This window comes from Lolium perenne, chromosome 5, assembly GCF_019359855.2.
Source record: "Lolium perenne isolate Kyuss_39 chromosome 5, Kyuss_2.0, whole genome shotgun sequence".
NCBI classification, from domain to species: domain Eukaryota; kingdom Viridiplantae; phylum Streptophyta; class Magnoliopsida; order Poales; family Poaceae; genus Lolium; species Lolium perenne.
This window is the reverse complement of record NC_067248.2, coordinates 110,501,493-110,521,591: the sequence shown is the minus strand read 5'-3', so window position 1 is coordinate 110,521,591 and position 20,099 is coordinate 110,501,493. Positions and strand designations below refer to the sequence as shown.

The following is a 20,099-nucleotide window of genomic DNA, read 5'->3' as shown; positions in this document are numbered from 1 at the left end:
GTTCCAAAACACCACTCCCGCTTTTTTATGATCTCATACTTTAGTAGTTAACATCGTGGCATATGGAGATAGAGCACTACATATATTTGGTTACAGCTTGGTCAATCTTAGTATGTGTTACACTGATATTTTGCATAATAAGAATACATAATTGTAGTATAAGTTCGAAAATCATATGAATTTATAATCTGTGCATCGGTCTCTTCAGGAAACATTATTGTGTGCATTTGTCACTTCTTATACTTATATTTTATCATAGTAATGATCTCTTTATTTTGTCCCTCCTATACAATGGGCTTCAGAAATGTTTAGCTCATGTTATTTGTACTATACAACAGTAAGCAATGTTCTGTTACAACGATCTATCATGTATGATACTTGGGAAAAGTGTGGTGGATCAGGTGCGCTCCAAACACCTTCTATTTTTTTGTCTTTTTCATTTTTATCTCTCAAATTATATAATATTTTGATTAGATTTTTTGCAAGTTACTAAAAAATAACAAATAGAATGGAGGAAAAATAGTTCAGAATTTTTTTGTGCAAATTTAAATTTTAAATTGTTTAAAATTCAAAATAAATTCTTGAACTACATATATAGATAATGACATAAAAAATCCAATATTTTTCCCACATTCCAATTTTTATGTTTAAGTGATCTGCAATTTTTGAAGTTCAAACAATGTGTGATGTGAGAGATACCAAAATGAGAAATTGTTTGAGAGGGGAACAAAAAAACACTTGCACGGATCTTGATGCAGTATACACGGTCTGGATACGGGTGCTCACCAAGTACCTGCTCTGAAAGTCCACTCTCATGATACTTAGGTCTCGAAAGAGGTATGGAGATATATGTAGATTGTCAACCATGATTTTCTTTCATCAAGTTCACCATTTATCCATTCCAGGTAACTTCAGTGGCTTAATTTTTCACAGTTCAATACAAAGGAAGATGAGCATCCAGTGAAGAGGTATTTTGCACTTCAAAAGAAGTATGTTTCTTTTCCGGAGACAAAAGAAGTTTATTTTAAATCAGATCCAACTGATTCTTTGTGGTGGATTGCATCATGCCTCCAAAGCAGATAGTGCTCCGGTGCTTTTCAACTCTCCTTTTTTGCACGCTTTCCGAAGCAACCTGATGGCTGTGATTAAGGGAGCTAATCCGACCGGTTTGCCTAATGAAAGGTACTAACATCACTTCGCATCTCAAATTCATCTGGCCCGAACCGTCGAGCTCGGCCCGCGCCTGCTCTAGGCCCTCGACACCACGATCTGCCGGTTACCTCCCATGACACCTTCGTCCGTTCCCCAGGAGACGAGCGATCCCCTCATCTCTCTCGGCCGTTCTTGCGTCCAGGAGCTCGTGTAGCTGCAGCACCGCCGTCGGACTCGTCATGCACGCCTGCCTCGGCTGCTCGTCTGGAGGGGATGCGCCTCTGAGAGATGGACGAACTTGATGGAGCACTTGACTGCGGGGCTGCAGGAGGTTGCGCGGCATGGCGCTCGACGAGAGTCTCAACTCTCAACAAGGGGCCGGCGGCGCCGGCGGCATCCTCCTAAGGCAAACGGGACAACACACAGGGAGTTGAGCGATCAAAAGGTTACGGACGGGCCAGCAGTGACATTCCAACGGGCCGAGCTGGAGAAGAGTTTGGACAGGTTTCTTTATGGGGGATTTGAAAGTGACCTAATGCCTTTTCATTAGGATGACCAGGTGGGATTAGCGCCCTTAATCACAGCCGTCGGCCTGCTTTGTAAATCGTGCAAAAATGAGTTGGAAAAGCACCGGAGCACTATGCAAAATGTTCATTTCATTACCCTTCAGTAACTCGAAACTAATTTTGGTATATTATCTATAGCTTTATAAAGTTAGCATATTTCTCTTTTCCAGAATTACTAATTAAATCAATTTGATGATTTCAAAGCTGATAATATATGTGCGAACAAAAAACATTCCTCTGTTACCATAACATTTTGCAAAATCCTATGGTCAGCGGAAGAATCATCCCAGTAGGCTGCAGGGGCTGCGCCCTCCCGCCCCCACCCCACCCCAGACGAGGGATGCTGCTGCCTGCATCGACAAACTGATAAATTGTAAGTTCATGAATTTTTATTCTGCCTATGTACATATTCTTGGCATTAATTCAGTAGCCCCAGTTTATTTGTTTTCCTTTGTTCTGCAAAGTATATTGCGCAGCTGTGTTGCTACTCTGATTCAGGTTTGGACAATCGAGGCTGAGGTTGTGTTGTAAGTTAAATGCGATCATAGAGAATGCTATCGCCGTTCATGGTCTGAGCGCAATGAATAAGAAAGAGGTCGCATTCATAATTTTGCAAAATTAATGTATTTATGCTCCATTAGTACGATCAGATTTATAGGAAGGTACATTTATTTTCATGTGAGTTAACAATTAAGTCTGGATGTCCATTTATTCTTCTGTAATTAATCAAAAAGATAGCAGCGATGTCTACCAAATATCCCTTCTAGCAAATCCTTATCTATAAAAGCTAATGTAAAATCAGGTTACACTTGCACTAGAACAATCTGTCATATTGAATTGCATGCTTCATGTTCGGTAAAATCACTCTCCTTTTAGACCAATGGAAGGAAAGGGAGAAGTTAAATCAAGCTATCTGCTTCCGCCACCTCTCCTAGGGTCAGGCAGTGGACAGTGTGTTGGTTCTTTTATCAACAGTAAGAGCATTCTTTGTTTGACTAACCATCATTTTACTGTAACTATTATATTAATGACATGTGAAATATCAGAATCTTGAAATTATTAGATGACTAAAACATATTTTACAATTGTTATCCTGGTTGAGCTAGCCCTTCTCTTATATGTGATAAGAATGTGTGGAGAGCAAGTATCTTGTGAAGAAGTTTTTATGTTGAATTAAACAACTCTTTATGTTGTATGTTTTCCATCTCAATTAAAATATGTAATATATGATTTTTTTTGTATCTGAAACATTTGGGCTGCCAATGGAGTTCTGTACTGAAATTGACATGGTCCCTAATTTATTACTATATTGTGTTAAGCTCATTTTACCTTGTGCGAGAGCATATGCATTTTGGATAATATATTATATCATAATTAATTAATGGAACATGCATTCTCTTTATTCATGAAAATTGACATTGTTATATTTATGGCGCTAGACGTGTGTTGCACGTGCAGGCTTACTAGTATTCATAATACAAATACTACCTCCATTTCAAGGAATTAAGGCGCACACGTATTCCAAGACGAACTTTGACCATAAAAATTGAGCACCAAAATCTTAATTATATTATATGTAATTAGTATCATTGGATTCGTATTGAAAAGAACTTTTTAATAATATTAATTTCATACAAACAATGTTTATCTATTTGAAGTAATTCTTGGTCAAACAAAAAACACGTAAAACGAGGGCGCATTATTCCTTGAAACGGAGGTAGTAGTACATGGTATAGATACACGAGCCGTCTCTAACGATTACAAAATAAAGTCTAACTTCGAGGTCTTCAAACTCTTTCTTCTTCCAAGACATAATTTTATACTTTCCTGAAGGCTTTTTACATACATTAATTGTAGTGCTACATCAGCTTTTTACATATATTAAATGCATGATACTACCTACTCCATGATGGGTAGTGTAAGGTGACCAATGAGGCTAGAATATAATAATATTTTCCATGAATAGTAGGGGTGTATTTTCGAAAGTTGGTGTGGAAGAAGATGGTAGTATTCCTTAGAGTGGTCATCTGGTGATCGATCATCATAATGTAGTATCTTTTTTTTCTCGAATAAAAGGGACAACAAACGATAAACTTTTGTTTTGAATTTAATGTGGAAGAAGGTAGTGATATCATCATACGGTGTTCAATCGTAATAGTATTTTCGAATAAAATAGACGCTAAATAGTAGAGTATTTTTTTCCGCGAAATCTGTGATAAAGAAGTACTGGTCATGTTCCATTTGAGGACTAATGTAGGGACATTACTACTGAAAAATTAAGCACGGCCCATGAATTGCCGTCAAATATTTCTTATGGAGTACTCTCTCCGCCCTCAAATAAATGTACCTTAGGACATGTCTTATGTCAAACTTTATTAACTAACACCTAATTAATACCACTAGATTTATATTGACATATAATTTAATAATATAGTAATTTGATGTCATGTGTTACTATTTTGTATTAAAAATTAGTTAAATTTGAAATTTTTAAATAAAATTCGACTTCTAAAAGTGCACTAATTCGGCAGTAAAACTGCTATTGGCTGCCGAGCTTCAGTGCTCTCGTCATTTAAAAAAAGTTTATTAGTTATCAAAAAATGTGAAAAATAATTCTGTAGATTGTCAGTGATATACATCTCACAATCATGAAAATTTCAACCCAAAATTCTTTTTTTACTTTGTGCTAGACAAATATAACAAAATCTGACATGTTTTTCGAGATTTGAAAACGACTACTCAGATCTGCACTTTTGCCTTATGTAGCTTAAAATATAAAGTATTTAAAATTAATATTTTACACGTTTATGGGATACATTATTGGCTATATGCAGATTATTTTTCAGAATTTTTAAAACTTAAAAATATAATTTTTAATTTATTTGAAAAACAAGATCATTGGTGCATATGGGCACCAAATGTCTGTCCGTAGTAGTAGTACTGCAGAGCAGTCGCACGCCCTGATTAAACTTGAACAGTCGCTCGGAGTGGTCGATGTCGATACAATCAGAAAAATATGTGGACGCAGGAAACGGCAATGATGGATCCCGGCAGAAAGCTTGCCAGCGCGGCGTCTACCGATAAACTAATCGGTAAGTCGAAAAAAAACTAATCGGTGGAGTAACCGCTCCCGGCGGCATTAACTAGTAATGTTAATCTGCTGGGTCGACGAGTCTATGGTGGATGGAGACGTGAAAGCGAGGCAGCTGGGAGAATCCGAGCGGTGCAGGTGGACGTGGCGCGTCGCGGGCTCCACCGCCCCGGCATCGTGGACGCTCTCCCGTTCACAAGCCGCGAGCAGGTGACCCCACCACCACATGCACGCAGTCGACTCCTCACAAAATATCTCCGCTGGGTGCTCTCTTTTCCCCCCTCCCAGCTCTCAACTGTGAACAGTAACTCGAGAGTTCTCCACCGATAGCCGGGCCAATCCGATGCCCGCTCCGCCGGAATAGCTGGCCGGAGTTGGGAAAGGAGAGGCGCCGGAGTAGATAGGAGTAGTTTTAGAGTTTGTAGCTTGTCCTTTATGGCGTCTGGCGTTATGCCGGTGGAGTCTTGGTGGCCATGGTCGGCGAGCGGAGCATGGCGGCTGGTGATGGTGTTGCTGCTGCTTAGGATGCTCCAGAGGGTGGAGCCAGTGGCAAGCAGCGGCAGCCCTTCTCCCTCCACGAAGAATAAGCTCGAGGGAGCTCGGATTTCTCTGATTCTGTCCAGTTCCGGCCGCTATGGTGGCGGTTGGAGGTGGGGGATGACGAGATCTGGAGCTCTCAGGGTGGAGTTTGAAGCTTCTGGTTGCGAAGTTCATCAGCATCGGCAAGGATGTGCCGCTGCTTCTTCCGGCCGAGGTGGCCACTTCGCGTGTCGGACTCTGCTGCTCCGACAGTTCATCTTCCTCCAGGCCAGTGAGCCAAAGTGGAGGATCTTCATCAACCCCAGCGTGGCTCCACACGTTGACATCTCCCCAAGTGGTTTCGTCCCCGGTGGAGTGCTCAGCGGCCGGCGCTCGGTGGTTCTGCTGCGGTGGAAGAAGAGGACTCGATTGCTTTTCCTAGATTCTTTCGAGGCCCTTTCTGCAAAATGCGAGAACGTGGATGTAATTTCGTTTTTCTTTCTGGTTCTCCGTGTAACCTGTATCCACCGCTTGGTATGAAGCTTCCGGGTCCTTTCGGACCCAGCCCTGTTCAAAAAAAAAAACAAAATATCTCCGCTCCCTCCCGTCCTTCGGGGTGGCCGGCCGCTGCTCTTTGCGTGCTGGTACACCGCGAACCAGATTTTTGGGCCGGTTTGGCAGCCTGTATGAGAATCATGGTTTACTGGTGCCAGCGATATGGAACTTTCATCTCGTTTCGGCCAAGCTTCGATTCACGAATGACACATCGTTTGATAGTCTGTGTTGCATCGGGTGACACTTTGATTGGTTGGTCGCATGGTTTTCGTAGCCTCATATATATGACAACATGGCGACATTACCGGCCTCACCTATCACAAGACCACCATGGCACCACCATTTACAAGCTTCGGCACGTCGGCGATGGCACCGCCGGTCAAAAACATCACCATGTCGTTGACCACGAAGACGAACACCACCAGGACACCGCCGGTCACAAGCATGGGCACGTCACCCACCACGAAGACGAACACCACCATGACACCGTCGGTAACGCCGGTCACAAGCATCACCATGTCGCTGACTACGAAGACGAACACCACCAGGACACCGCCGGTCACAAGCATGGGCACATCGCCGACCACGAAAACAAACATCACCATGACATCGTCGGTCACGTCGGTCACAACACGTCGCCGACCACGAAGACAAACACCACCATGAGTCCACCACCATGGATTATCACCTCTCACTTCTCACCTATCATCACCACGTTGCCGTTCATGAAAATGAGGAGTGAGAAGTTGAGCAAAAGTACTCCAAACCTTAGTCACACATACGTACATGTAACAGTGCATTGCCTGGAGTTTGTTGGATCGGAGGTATTCGGTCGTGCGCACCCATGCGTTTATTTCGACCGTTTGGTTCTGGAGGGAGCGGCACGAAGCTCTTTTTCTGTGTTGACATCAAGTGACTATGAATCCATGATGAAAGTCGGAAGAAGAGAATTTCATGAAGGCCGGAGGGTAGGACTAGCTGAGGGAGGTTCAAGTCTCCGCGCTGTTGAGGGTCTTGCTTGGTGTCCCGGCTTCACATCAGCGGTATGAAAGTGGCGCGAGAACGAGCCTGTCTCTGGAGAAACTGCAGAACTGGACCTTCCTCCAGGACCTGCAAAAACACGGCTCGACCCAGTCAACCAAACGGGCAGAAAATTGCTGGCCCGACGCGACCTTGGCATGCAGCCACCAAACGCGCCCTTGATGTACCATGTCCGCACGTACCAAAACAGACGGTTTAGCTTGCGTTGTCGGAGATAGAGTGAGTGACGGCCACCCCACTGATTGGGCACGTAGGTACGTCCGCGCATGATACACCATGCGCCATGCATGCATGACTGGTGCAAGTTGCAAGCAGGTGCATGCACGCCGGACCGGAGGCCAGTGCACAAATCGGTTTGGCTCTCTAGCGTGGTCTTGTCCAGCGTCCCGGATCCTCGGAGCTTATCCCAGCCAGCAGCTGCACTCAACGACGAGTGATGCGTGAGGCGACGTGCAGGGCTGCAGTTGGTCGGCGTCCAAGCACGTGGGGCTGCACGGTCCTGATGAATCCCGACCGATACGCCATATCCGCGAGCCCGATACACCTGCCCCGACATGGCGCGCTGCCATTGGCCGTGGCCGGAGAGCCACGGTCGGCACGCCAGCTCGTCGGTGTCCGAACCGGACGCGCGCGCGGACCCCGATCGCTCCGACAGGCCACCGCCACGTGTCCTCGTCCGGCCTCTCTGCATCCGCCACGTGTGCTCCAGCCCAACCCGTCATAGCGCGACACGATAGATATTAGACCCAGAGGCGGGTGGTATATATACAACCCCGCCGTGGCCCTCCCGGCTATCTCGTCCATAGCAAACCCAGCTGATTATCGATCGAGCCACATTCCACGTACCAATTAAGAGGAAAGGAACCGCGAGTACGTGTCGAGTATTCGTACCACGTACCTGCTGCATACGGTGGGCCGTAACGCCGGAGATATATCGATGGGGATGGTGCAGGTGCAGGGAGTGGCGGCGGCAGGGAGGATGCCTTCCATGGAGGCCGAGCCCAAGACGCTCACCCTACAGCAGCTCAACTACGCAAGGGTACGTACGCACTCTTCTATCTCACGCCTACACATCTACACTGGATCGACGTACGTACTTGTATTATACATGCTCGTTCGTTCCTGTCTGCTTTATACAACATTTTTAAGCGTCCGATTTCTTTTGTTTCCACGTCTATAATACTAATCCGATCCAAAACCAGCTAATCGATCGATCAATCTGCGCTAAGCTAGCCCAGGAAACAAATCTTGCTAGCTAGGATCGATGTCCATACCTAGCTGCTCGATATATAATGATCTGCATATATGATATATGCCTAGTAAAGGATTGAAATGTTTATCATACGTTGCAAGTTTGCACTCCCTTGTTAAATTACTTGTCATATAGATATCTGATTTGTTAGGGAGGAAAGGGAGTACCATTTCATTTAGGAATCTGAAAGATAAACAGCTTCTGCAAGGCTGCACTATAACAATCTACTCCTTCGTTTGTGCGGATTTTTCTGGTACCAAGTACCAACCTAGCTGCCTCACTGTGACCCTCCGCGGGTGATACCTCTAATTTGAATTGATTACCATACAAATCTATCTCCTTCACACTAGCGTAAGATCTTTTTTTCTTCTTTTCTAAATATACCTGTATGTATCTAGTTGTTCACTCATTTTTAATATATATCTAGTTTATTTTAAAATATCTAAAAGATCTTACACTATTCAACGGAGATAATAATAAGCGCAAATTTAAAAAGTGAGGTGCCTGTGTCGGAGCTATTGCCAGCTGAAAGGCTGAAACAGTTCATTCAGCCAATCTTTCCCACGTGTAATTCTACCATTAACTTATATCCATCGTGACCGGTGACCTTACCTACACGGCTACACGTAACAGGATTCTACCCACCTTCTTTCTTTGTCAAAAGTCTCATCTCTTAATCAACAACTCTAAACTCTGATCTAAATTATGGAATAAATACCCACGCCCGTAAAAGTCAGTAGTCATCGGATGATCATCAAATACTATATTTTTGTACTGTAATGATTTCTTATTGTAGATATATTTATTTATTTTCCTACAAATTTAGAGAAACCTTGTAAAAAAAACTACATATTGTATATTGACACGATGTAGTCGAAGTGGCACCTAAAGAGGCCGAGCCTTTCCCTTTCTTTTAATACTACATATGTCCTAAAATAAGTGACTCAATTTTATTTAAATATGAATGTATTCGAACGTATTGCAATCCATATCTAAAAAAATGAGTCACTTCTTATAGAACAGAGGAAATATACATTTAGATTTAGACAATATAAGACAACTTTCATAGAACTGAGGAAGTGTATGAAATGAACAAAATGGTAAAGTGCTTCCCTTTACCGAAAGGGATCTGTTTTCTTGAGTAAAGTGAAATGAATGGTGATTTCCAAATATTTATATTCCGTTCATTTTAAAATAACTTTCTCAACTTTTTTATATTTGGATGTACCTATAAACAAAATACAACTAAATATCTTTGTATATAGAGAAAATTAAGCAAGCTATTTAGGACGAGGGAGTATCTGCATCACATCATACACGTCTGACATCTTATACAACTTTTATAAATCTGCTGGGTCGCAGTCACCCAACCAATGCATAAAACCATACAGCAGTACTGTAGTACAAAAGAAACAAAATGCAGAAATACTGAAACGAAAACAATTTAATCAATGAATTGAAGGTGCTTAACTACTCGAGTGCAACTGGTGTGGTTTGGTGCATGCGTGGGCCGGTGTCTCTGTCACTTTTTTTAATACATTAAATATATATCTACTTTCTGTCTTGAAAGACTTGTCACGGGGGTACAAGTAAACAAGCACCATAAATAAATATTTTCTACAAACCATACAGAAATTGCACAGGCCTAATATTTAACACCAAGGCCAACAATGAACAATCGGACAACTTTGCTTTACGTGAGAACTTTTCCACCAGGCAGGTCTAGAACATCAACTTGACCAGCAATATACCAATATGGCTTGGAAACAGGCCACCGATTCCGGTTCATCTCATCAGTACACCCTTCCAACATTTCGATGTCTCTCAAAGAAGTACCAGTACCAACAGAAGATACAAGGTGAAACCCTCTCTTTATAACTCTCGCAATCACCGTACATGGCAGAAAAGGAGTTGCTGGACTTTCATCATAAAAGTTCATGCCCACGAATTTACCATCCAAACCAATAAGGGGCCCCCCAATCCCAACCTTCTTGATTTTACAAGTGGACAAAACAAGGTATCTGCAAGTAAGACCCAAACCCTGGTTTTCTTTCTTTTTTGGGCGACGATTAATTGTACACATCACTTTACCCATTGAGGCCATCAATAACCCATGACATTTTTTAGTACGACGACCTATAGCTGCTACCACCTTGTTGCGCGGGAATGGGACCTTGGCACTAATATTTACTGGAGAGATATCACTGAGATCTTTTCCGAGACTCAAAATAGCAATGTTGTAATTTAGATGATAAAATTCCAGCATCCCATCCACACATTGTCCCGGAGGGAGAAACACCTCAAACCTCAGGTTCACATCAATCTTCTCAGAAGCATCATCGGTCCTAATCAAACTGGCCGAAGTAAGGACGAACGTGCTGGGGCCCCACGTTATAAGCAGTCCCGTGCACGCAAAAAACCTCACATGCCCCTTGAATGAAGCAATTGAGACAACATTTTTGGACATTTTATCAGTAACTTTTTCTCCAAGTTGCTTCCAGACAGGCTTCCCAGAACCCCAGTAAGGGTCATCAAAAGGAAAACCTTTCCAATAATGAAATTGACCAAAATCCTCTTCAAACTTACCAGTCAAACCCCCATTGAGTTCAAATACAAGTGGCGGTGGCAGGGGATAGCCCAAGGATTGAAGAATCGTAGACCTTACCATAAATCCCGAAGGGATGACACTCTCTACTCCTTCAGGCAAGGAATATCCACGGAAGTGGGATGTTTTACTGGTTATCACATATCTCTGCAACAATTCATGAAGCATTTTTGTTGGCATGAAGGTTGTCTTGCCTTCATAATATTCAACGATAACACCAGCCAAGTGACCCGATCCACCATGACCAAAACATATAACTGGCCCTCCAATTGCAGTCGTTGTGATCTTGCCATCACACTTGGCCGACACAAGTCCATTCCCCAGGAGAACCGGATAGGAACAACCTATGCCCATCAAACTGCAATCGTCAGCACATCCAAATGCGAACAGCTTATTATTGCGGTTGCCTCGGCCTGGGGGCGGATCCACAGGATTACACATATCCATAGTGTGGAGAGCACGGGGGGAAAAAGACGTGACAATAGCAATATTTTGATCGTGTAGTCCCAAGTACCCATTCAGAGTTTTCTTCTCAGGAGTACGCAGCTCAATCCTCAGTTTATCATCTTTGGTTCTATTAGCATTAAATTCCTGAGCGAAACGCGCCGAAGTCACAAATATTTTATGGCGGTCTTGTATATAACCATGCCTAAGGCGCACAGCTGTTCCCGAGCAAGCAAATACCATCACATCGTCATGGAACAAAGCAATCGAGACAACGCTGCGATGGAAGTTGGAAGCTGAAATTTTCGAACGTGCGAGATCATCACCAGATTCTGGTTCGGGCGGTTTGAATTTAGTAATGTCTGCTTCTTTCTTCAGATCGAGAGAATCCCTAATCTTCTGTAGATTATTTTCATATGCCTTTGTCATAGCTACTTTGCTTCGCATCTTCTTGATATAGGCTTCCTTCACAGAAAGTCTCGAACCACTGCTGCTGCCCTCCTCGACGCTGGTTCCTTCAACCATGGTCTTGGCAGTCATCGCGCAAATTGTCGCAGCTGACTCCGCGCGCGGAGCGAGCAAGGGAGGGAACCGTAGCTTATATCTGGGGAAGCGGCGGCGGCGGATCTGGAGGAAACGACGGATTGTTTATCTGGGGAAGCGGCGGATCTGGAGGAAACGGATGTTGCTGGTCTTCGGGATTAGAGATTGCGCGCCGCTAGCGATTGTGCCCTGCCGGATAGCTAGGGTTGGAGAAGCCAATTTAAGGAGCAGGGCCGTGTCGATCTCTGTCACTTTCGTACGAGTACTCGCATGAAACGTGTTCACCACATGTTTGTCGTACGTCCTGGTCACAGTAGAGTACAGTCGCGACACGGACGTTTGCCCACCAATTTTATTTTTCTTGTTTACGTACGTATGTTCTGATGTAGTCGTAAATCTTAGTCACGTTGCCATCTCGTAGGAGTACCAACTTGTATACTCTGTACAGGTACGTGTCACACGTGTACATAGGCGAACGCAGCTTGAAACGCAAGCGAAAAGAATTTGTTTAAAATTCTAACAGCTTGCGATTAATAGTACTGTATTGACGTGTACATTACTCGTAATTGCAGGAGGCGGCTCTCTACGTGGTGAGCACCAAGACGACCGAGGAGGCCATCAGAATCTTTACCGACGGCCTCAAGCCGGTGAAGGGCGTGCGGAAGATGGGCTCGTCCACCACCGACTCGTCGGACGACGACGTAGAGCTCGACTCCTCCGAGAACTCCACCCCGCGCGTCGGCGGCGGCACCGGCTGCCGCCGCCATGGGCGCTCCATCAAGAGAGACATCGCCACCGCACCCTTCTAGCTAGTTAGCTGTTTCAGTAGTTCTGAACTTCTGCTTGCTCTGCCATATTTTCTGTCTTCTTGCCTGGGTTTTCAGCTTTAGCTTTAGCGCGGCAAATTTTGAGGTGCGTCCTGGCCTAGAGAAGGCTACAAGAGACGTGAAGCTAGCGTGCGTGCTGCGTGTGGAGACGTGTGTGTACATATAATCAGCAGATAGCTCTGTACGTTAGAGCTTTGCCTCCCAAGTTAATTTCCTTGTGTCGTTCATCCATGCGTGTGGAGGGTGGAGCATACTAGCATGCACAATTTCCTGTTGAGATTCTTTCTTGTCACAATATGAATGCAGGCATGCAGCAAAAGTTATACTAGCTGTTTGCCGTGTAACTGAGAGCGCAGCTTAATTGACTCTCGGTGATCGAAGAGTGTCACAAACTGCCAAGACGACAAGTTCAGTTACGAGTGTTGTGTTAACTGACGCTCGAATGATTTTGTTCTGGTCGAGGAGCTGTTTTCATTGAGATTCCGCAGGTGGAAGAACTTAGAGGATTCGAGAGCGACTAAATTACGCTGTCCATGGGGACATAAACGCAACCTAAACTTGGGGTTCAAATACGTCTGCGCAAACGTAACGCGTGACCGCTCCTTTCTGCTTCGAACTCGCCTCGCAGCGATTCCATCTGTTTCGTCTTCAGCTGCGTGGCGTGGCTTTTGCCGGTGGCTCATCTACATGTTGTTCGACGGGTAAGATAAGATATACATCGACGCTGGATTTAAGAAGTTTCACATGCACATAGCCTAGAGGTTGGATGCCTGCTGCACTGCGTGTACGAAGGCATGGCAACATGATCGGCAGAGTGTTCGACGACTTATCCTCCTGAAGGCACTACCACATCGACAACTCTGGCAAAGACAATGACACCAGCCAGAACCAATTGTAGGTTGTAGGATGTTCTTTCTTTGCACCAAAGATAACGAGTGACAGTTAAAGCCGCTAGTATAGGTTTCTAGATGTTCTTCCATCGCAGCGAAGAAGACACTGACACCTAGAATTCTAGTTTGGATCACTGGGTGTTCTTTCTTGTTAGCGAAGAAGACGAGGGCCAGACGAACCCACTAGTTAGATTTTTTATTTTACACTATTTTATGTTATGTCCCAAAATGTATGTACTATGTATTTATTTATCAATGAAAATTAAACATTTGCAAACTGTGAAATGTGTCAGGCTGCTGGACAACCCGGATGTAAACCGTCAATCGTGACCCAAAAATCAATTTCACGTCAACAGACATATGTAAACGAACTTGCGCGATTATTTTTAATGACCAAAATACGTTGAGTTTTCTCAAAAAAAGGAAATACGTTGAGCTGCTGCCTGTTGAAGATGCCCTAACGATACGGCCGGCCAGGAACTAATTCATGGTTTGCCTCAAGCTTTGTTCGCCTCTTTTTCCAGCGCTACCATGGTGGCAGTGGAGAAAGATGGACGATGTTTCGGCGAGGCACAGGTTTCTCCGAGGATGAACTTGTAGTTTTACTTCTTGTGAGTTTTTTTTTTTTGGTGATTACTTCTTGTGAGTTTTCTTGTGCAAAGTTGCTTGATGCAAATGTTTGTCTTGTGTGATGATCATATGTGTAATCTCTATAAACAGATTGTCTAATGAAATATATGGTTACATAAAAAAAAATCCGCCCAGTCATGTTACCGGCACAAAAGACATGTCGTGACCAGGAACTAATTCATGGTTTGCCTCAAGCTCAAGTCCGCCCAGTCGTGTTACAGGCACAAAAGACATGTCGTGACGCAAAATTAATGGGCCGCCGTGCATTGGATTTAAGGACGCTAGCCCTATCTCTCGCTTCAAGCGAGTGGTAAGCTTGAAAATTCGGCAAACCCTACATGTCGATCAGGTCGGATGTTACAACGCGCCGCACACTTCTCGTGCCTATGGGCCGGCTTGGTCTGCCATATTGAAAAGGGTAGCATCAATTTTTCTTTAATATCTAAGAAAGCTTCCATTATGCCCGAGCTTTTTTACTAATGCACTTTACTTAGTGTTAGTCTTCGTACTTGAAGTTATATATCTTGATATCACCTTGTTTCTTGTATCGCTTAGCGTTAGTTGTTGGTGCACTTTTCTCGCCCGCCTCGTGGTAGGTCCGGGGGCATTTTACTTAGCGTCCGTATAGACACGATTACTGTGTTAGCTAGTTCTGATGGCGAGTATCACATTAAGCTCGATATTCAGAAGAAAGCAGACGGTTTCATTTGAAGTCTGGTTGCTGTGTATGGTGCTGTCCAGGACGCCTTTAAGGCTGAATTTTTACGTGAGTTGGTAAATCCTGCCGAAAACGGAAATTATGTTGCCGCGTATTTTCTGTCGGAAAGTTGTTCCATTTTTGCTTCCATTTTTGCCAAGAAGTTTCTGTTTCCATTACGGTTTTGCATAATTCCATTTACGTTTCCGTATTTCGAGATCATTTCCTTTTTTTGCACGGAGAAATTGAAAACTTTCTGCTCCATTTTCATTCCTATTTATAGGACATACAAAGGCGGGAAATCGCCCGTGCAGGGGAATCATCAAGACGGATATCCGCCGCCACTGATGCTTCGGTGTCGCACGGAAAAGGAAAGAGGGTTAGAATGTTTCTTTTTTTGAACGACATCACATATTTGGACTCTCTTGGGCTATTAAGCTGGGGCGTCTAAGGCCTTTTTTGAGGGTTGCCCAAATTTGCCACAAGTATGAATCATGATTGTGAGGTTTTTGAGAGTAGTATTGATTATTGTAGGCCTTTGGATGAGCGAAAATAGAAGGCTATTATTTATTTGAGGGTACCACAAGTCCATAAAACAACTCTTAGTTGTATAATTAGTTAAACTTTAAAGAGTTTGACTTTAACTGAATCTAGTATGAGGAGAAATATGGAGCGGAGTGAGTATAACGTAACTAGCAGAGTGATCCGTACAATATCTTGTGGCTAGATCAATATTTTCTTCTGTATATAGTTAGGTACATTGCGGAAATTCAATTCGGCTCCCGGGTGCGTATGCTCCCTATACCAAAAAATAATATTTCGAGTTGTCGAAAAATTTTGACAAAAAATTCTATGTGTACATCTCCATAATATATGAGCATTCGTCAAGTTTCATGAAAAATTAATATTTTTTGTGGTCTATGTAAAAAAGAGAAAATTTATCTTGTAAAAAACATTATTTTTAGCACTGAGTTTTGTCTTTTTTACACACGTCACATGACAAGTCTATTTTTTATGAAACAACTTTGTGAGCGTGTAGCACGTGAAGATGTACGTGCGAATTTTTCGTTCCAATTTTTTTGAAATTCAAAATTTATGTAAGATGAATTTCAAAATAAAGGGAGCATATGCTCCCATGTTCCAAAACACCACTCCCGGTACATTGTAGCGGATATACTGGCTATACTCATTGAGCGGGCCAAGTTTGATGGCCAGATTGAAGGTGTGATCCCACATTTGGTTGATGGGGGTTTATCTATCCTTCAATATGCCGACGATACAATTCTTTTTATGGATCATGATCTCGAAAAAGCTCGCAATCTCAAATTAATTTTGGCGGCTTTCGAGCAGTTGTCGGGTTTAAAAATTAATTTCCATAAAAGCGAACTGTTCTGTTTCGGTGATGCCCAAAATGATACGGCTCCATATACAGAGCTGTTTGGTTGTGGGCAAGGTCAATTTTCTATTCGCTACTTGGGTATTCCGATTCACTATCGGAGACTTACAATTGCTGAATGGAAAATTGTGGAAGAAAGATTACAAAAACGTCTTAGTAGCTGGAAGGGGAAATTGTTGTCCCAGGGAGGAAGATTGGTACTCATTAATTCGGTACTCACAAATATGGTACTGTATATGTTATCATTCTTTGTTCTGCCGAAAGGAATTCTGCACAAACTCGATTATTATCGATTCAGATTCTTTTGGCAAGGGAACAGCGAGAAAAAGAAATCTCGGCTGGTTAAATGGAGTATAGTTCGTAGTCCCAAGGATCAAGGTGGGCTTGGAGTTCATGACCTGGAGGTCAAGAATTCAGCTCTGCTTGGTAAATGGCTGTTTAAGCTTCTTACCGAAGATGGGATTTGGCAAAATATTCTCAAGAGAAAATATATCGGCTCGAAGACACTATCCCAAGTGGTTTAGAAACCTGGGGATTCACACTTCTGGGCTGGTCTTATGGCGATAAAAAATATTTTTTTTCGTCATGGTACTTTCTCGATTAATAATGGAGCACATATACGGTTCTGGGAAGACAATTGGTTAGACGATGCACCCTTATGTGAACAGTTTCCTGCCTTGTATAATATTGTTCGTCGCAAGGGTGATACCATTGCTACGGTAATGGCTACCTCACTCCGAATGTGACGTTCAGACGAGTCTTACTTGGGCAAAGGCTAGTGGCATGGAATTCTTTAATTCACCGGTTAGAAGATATACAACTATCGACTGGACCGGACGAATTCAGATGGAATCTACATGTAGATGGCACTTTCTCAGTAAAATCGTTATACAATGCGGTCCTTCATTCTGATATACCAGTTGATAATAATAATAAAAATTGGAGGATGAAAATACCATTAAAAATTAAAATTTTGGATGGTATCTTCGTCGAGGGGTTATCCTCACCAAAGATAATCTTGTTAAGCAAAATTGGCATGGGAGTACACGGTGTGTTTTCTGTCATCATGATGAAACTATTAAACACCTATTCTTCCAATGCCAAGTTGCGAGATCTATATGGTCGATCATCCAAGTAGCGTCTAGCCTGTATCCTCCGACTAGTGTAACCAATGTCTTTGACAATTGGCTTCATGATACTGATTCAAGGTTTGAGTTGCTCCTTAGGTTGGAGGCTCTATCAGTTATCTGGGCGCTTTGGCTATGTAGAAATGACAAGATTTTTAATGATAAAAATTGTTCAATTTTGCAGGTCATCTACAGATATACATGTATTCTCCATTCGTGGTTACCTCTTCAGCGAGTGGAGAACCGAGAGCTGTTTACGGAGGTCTGTACACGGTTGGAGGCTACGACGAGGGATACTTTTTCCCTCCATGGGTGGCAGCATAGTTTACGGATTACAGCACCACCCACATCCTAGGCGTTATATGATTCATCGCTCCGATATGTATTTCGCCTTTTATTTTATCTGTTGACTCGAGACATATAAACGGCTGTGTGCATCCTGGTTTATGCAGAGGCTGGATGTAATTGCTTTCTCAAAAGTAATAAAACATCCTTTATCGAAAAATAGCTAGGTACATTGATTAGTTTCAAAGAAATTATAGCATGCTATCGAACCCAATTTATTTACATAACCTGCCACTAAATCTGATCCATATGTACAGTTCGCTGGGAATGCCAAAATATTTTTCATGCAACAACCATACTATGCACATGATACTTGATACGTCGAAGCTGGTAGCCGACTTGATGCTGACAAGGAAGCACGCTCAAACAATTTGGAGTGTGTGGGGGGGAGGTGGGGGGGTGGGGGGGGGGGGTGGGGGGGAGTAGTCCATAGATGAGGTAACCAGAAAATATTTTGAATGATTTGTGTTGATATCTCTAATTCTCAATCGGGTTACTCTCTCCCTCCCTCCGATTCATAAAAAGTGTTATGATTTTTATTTAAATTAGATTTACTTTGAATTAAACAATTAGTATGGATCAGAGGAGCAGTATTTTCATTCTCTCCGGCGGTATGCGTTTGCACGACATTTTCGTCCTAGTTTAGCATTTTCCGTGTTCTTTATCGAAATGGATTGGCATGCACATTAAATTTCAGTCGAGTTACTAGCATATTCGTTGTTTTCTTTACCTCATTCCACTGCCATGAACCAGTACTTTTGTCGTGCCTAACATTTTCGTATTGTTTTTTTTACATTTTCAGATGAATTTCGTGATTTCGAGCGCATGCACCAGCTCAAAGCCTCAGATCGGTCGGGGTACCGTGTACGTAGTGCGAGTGCACGGCGGCCAGCAGGGTCTATCAGTCTATGGTGTAGCCCAGGCAAGGAAGCAAGCATCGATGCATGGCTGCATAAACAGACTGCAGACCACGATGCCGTCCTGGTTAAGTTTGTCTATCGGTCTATCTCATCATCTCGACTCCGTTCATCTCGCCTACGGCCGACAAGCCGCCGTGCGTGAAGAAGCTGAACTCAAACGGTTCCTGTGACAGTGCTTAATCGTACTACTACCTACCGGTAGCCTAATTACGCCTAATGCTCTCATAGGAGGCGGTAACTAATTCAATTCCGTAGCTCAACTGCTGAAACATGCTTTTTTTTTCTACATACAGGCGAGCTCACCCATACCGTACACACTTATCGCTAACAATGCACGCACACTCTATCCTTGTTAGCACCTTCGAAAGACTAAATTTAATATATTAAGCACCTTTGAAAGACTGAATTTGATATGTTAAGCTGATCGATTTTGAGGTCGACGAAATCATCATAGAAGTCTCTCTATCGGCGAAAACATCATATCACATTGAAAACATGAAACGTATTCCGTCTTTATAAGACACTAACACGTTAAAGTTAGATTTTGATTTCTGGTGGGCTCAGGTACCAACTGACCACGAATGGGTTCCTCTCTTGAAACATGCAGAAAAACGTGGAATCTAGCTAGTAATATGGAAAATATTTTCAAATGGTACAAGGAGAACTCTAGAACAGCGACAGTGCGACACGATTAACTAGCAGCAGCGCCCAAATCATGGTTGCAATTTGCTAGACGCAATGATGAACTCGCCAGGAAAGCGTGTTAGCACGCGGTTCACTATAAGTTAGATACAGAAAAGCGGATGGAAAGAAGGGCCCGTGATTTCATAATTAATCAAAACGATACTCCACTAATGAAGTAGTACTCCAGAAAAACAGCACAATGCTAGTGGTTGCGACGAAACAGCTGCTAGTACAAGCCGTAGCCAACCAGATTAGGCCTCGGCTGCGTGCAGGTGCCTAACCACTGTTTGGTCGGCCGTATCACACCTCGATCGCTAGATCAGCGACTCATTTTGTTTAGCAACAACAGCACGGAGTAGAACAGGTGTTGGATTAATGGTGCGGGACAGTATCATTAGGTTGGAATAATAGTGAACGTACAATACTCCTATTCTTACGTGTCTGCCTAATGCGGTATGATCTGATGGTTGGAATTGATTATATTAATGCTAATTAATGGATTAATCATTCACGAGTGTGGTAGTAGATGGATCAGTTCAGAATATACCTATTTCGCGTACTTAAGGTTGGCACAACCGTTGCTGGTTCAGAGTACCCCTAACAATATTTTTTTTAGGTATTTCCAATCAATGTCTATTTTCTATGTAGATGATACAATATGACAAGAAATTGAGCAATCTCGGCCCAAGCCTAAAGTTGCTTGGCAAGAGGGCCCGAGCAGTCATAGGGCTCATCACACACCATACTGCATCACACTTAATCCTCATGATCATCTTGTGCTTGATAGGACAACCATTCATGATGTCCCACATCTA

At 43.1% G+C, this 20,099-nt stretch overlaps 2 protein-coding genes across 2 annotated transcripts; one reads left to right on the top strand and one right to left on the bottom strand.

Moving 5' to 3' along the window:
• The first annotated feature begins 7,810 nt into the window (after positions 1–7,810).
• Positions 7,811–12,822, top strand: LOC127299631 (uncharacterized). The gene is made up of 2 exons (XM_051329625.2): positions 7,811–7,963; positions 12,341–12,822. The coding sequence occupies exons 1-2, from the start codon at positions 7,862–7,864 to the stop codon at positions 12,575–12,577; spliced, it is 339 nt and encodes a 112-aa protein (XP_051185585.1). The 5' UTR covers positions 7,811–7,861; the 3' UTR covers positions 12,578–12,822.
• Positions 9,703–11,977, bottom strand: LOC139831014 (uncharacterized). Its single transcript, XM_071819935.1, has one exon. It carries the CDS (start codon positions 11,763–11,765, stop codon positions 9,870–9,872), a length of 1,896 nt encoding a protein of 631 aa, XP_071676036.1. The 5' UTR covers positions 11,766–11,977; the 3' UTR covers positions 9,703–9,869.
• Positions 12,823–20,099: the final 7,277 nt, after the last annotated feature.

Coding starts and splice junctions, on each gene's coding strand:
- LOC127299631 (XM_051329625.2), top strand. CDS start 7,862: ATGGGGATGGTGCAGGTGCAGGGAGTGGCGGCGGCAGGGAGGATGCCT. Junction 7,964..12,340: donor AGCAGCTCAACTACGCAAGG/GTACGTACGCAC, acceptor TCGTAATTGCAG/GAGGCGGCTCTCTACGTGGT.
- LOC139831014 (XM_071819935.1), bottom strand. CDS start 11,765: ATGACTGCCAAGACCATGGTTGAAGGAACCAGCGTCGAGGAGGGCAGC.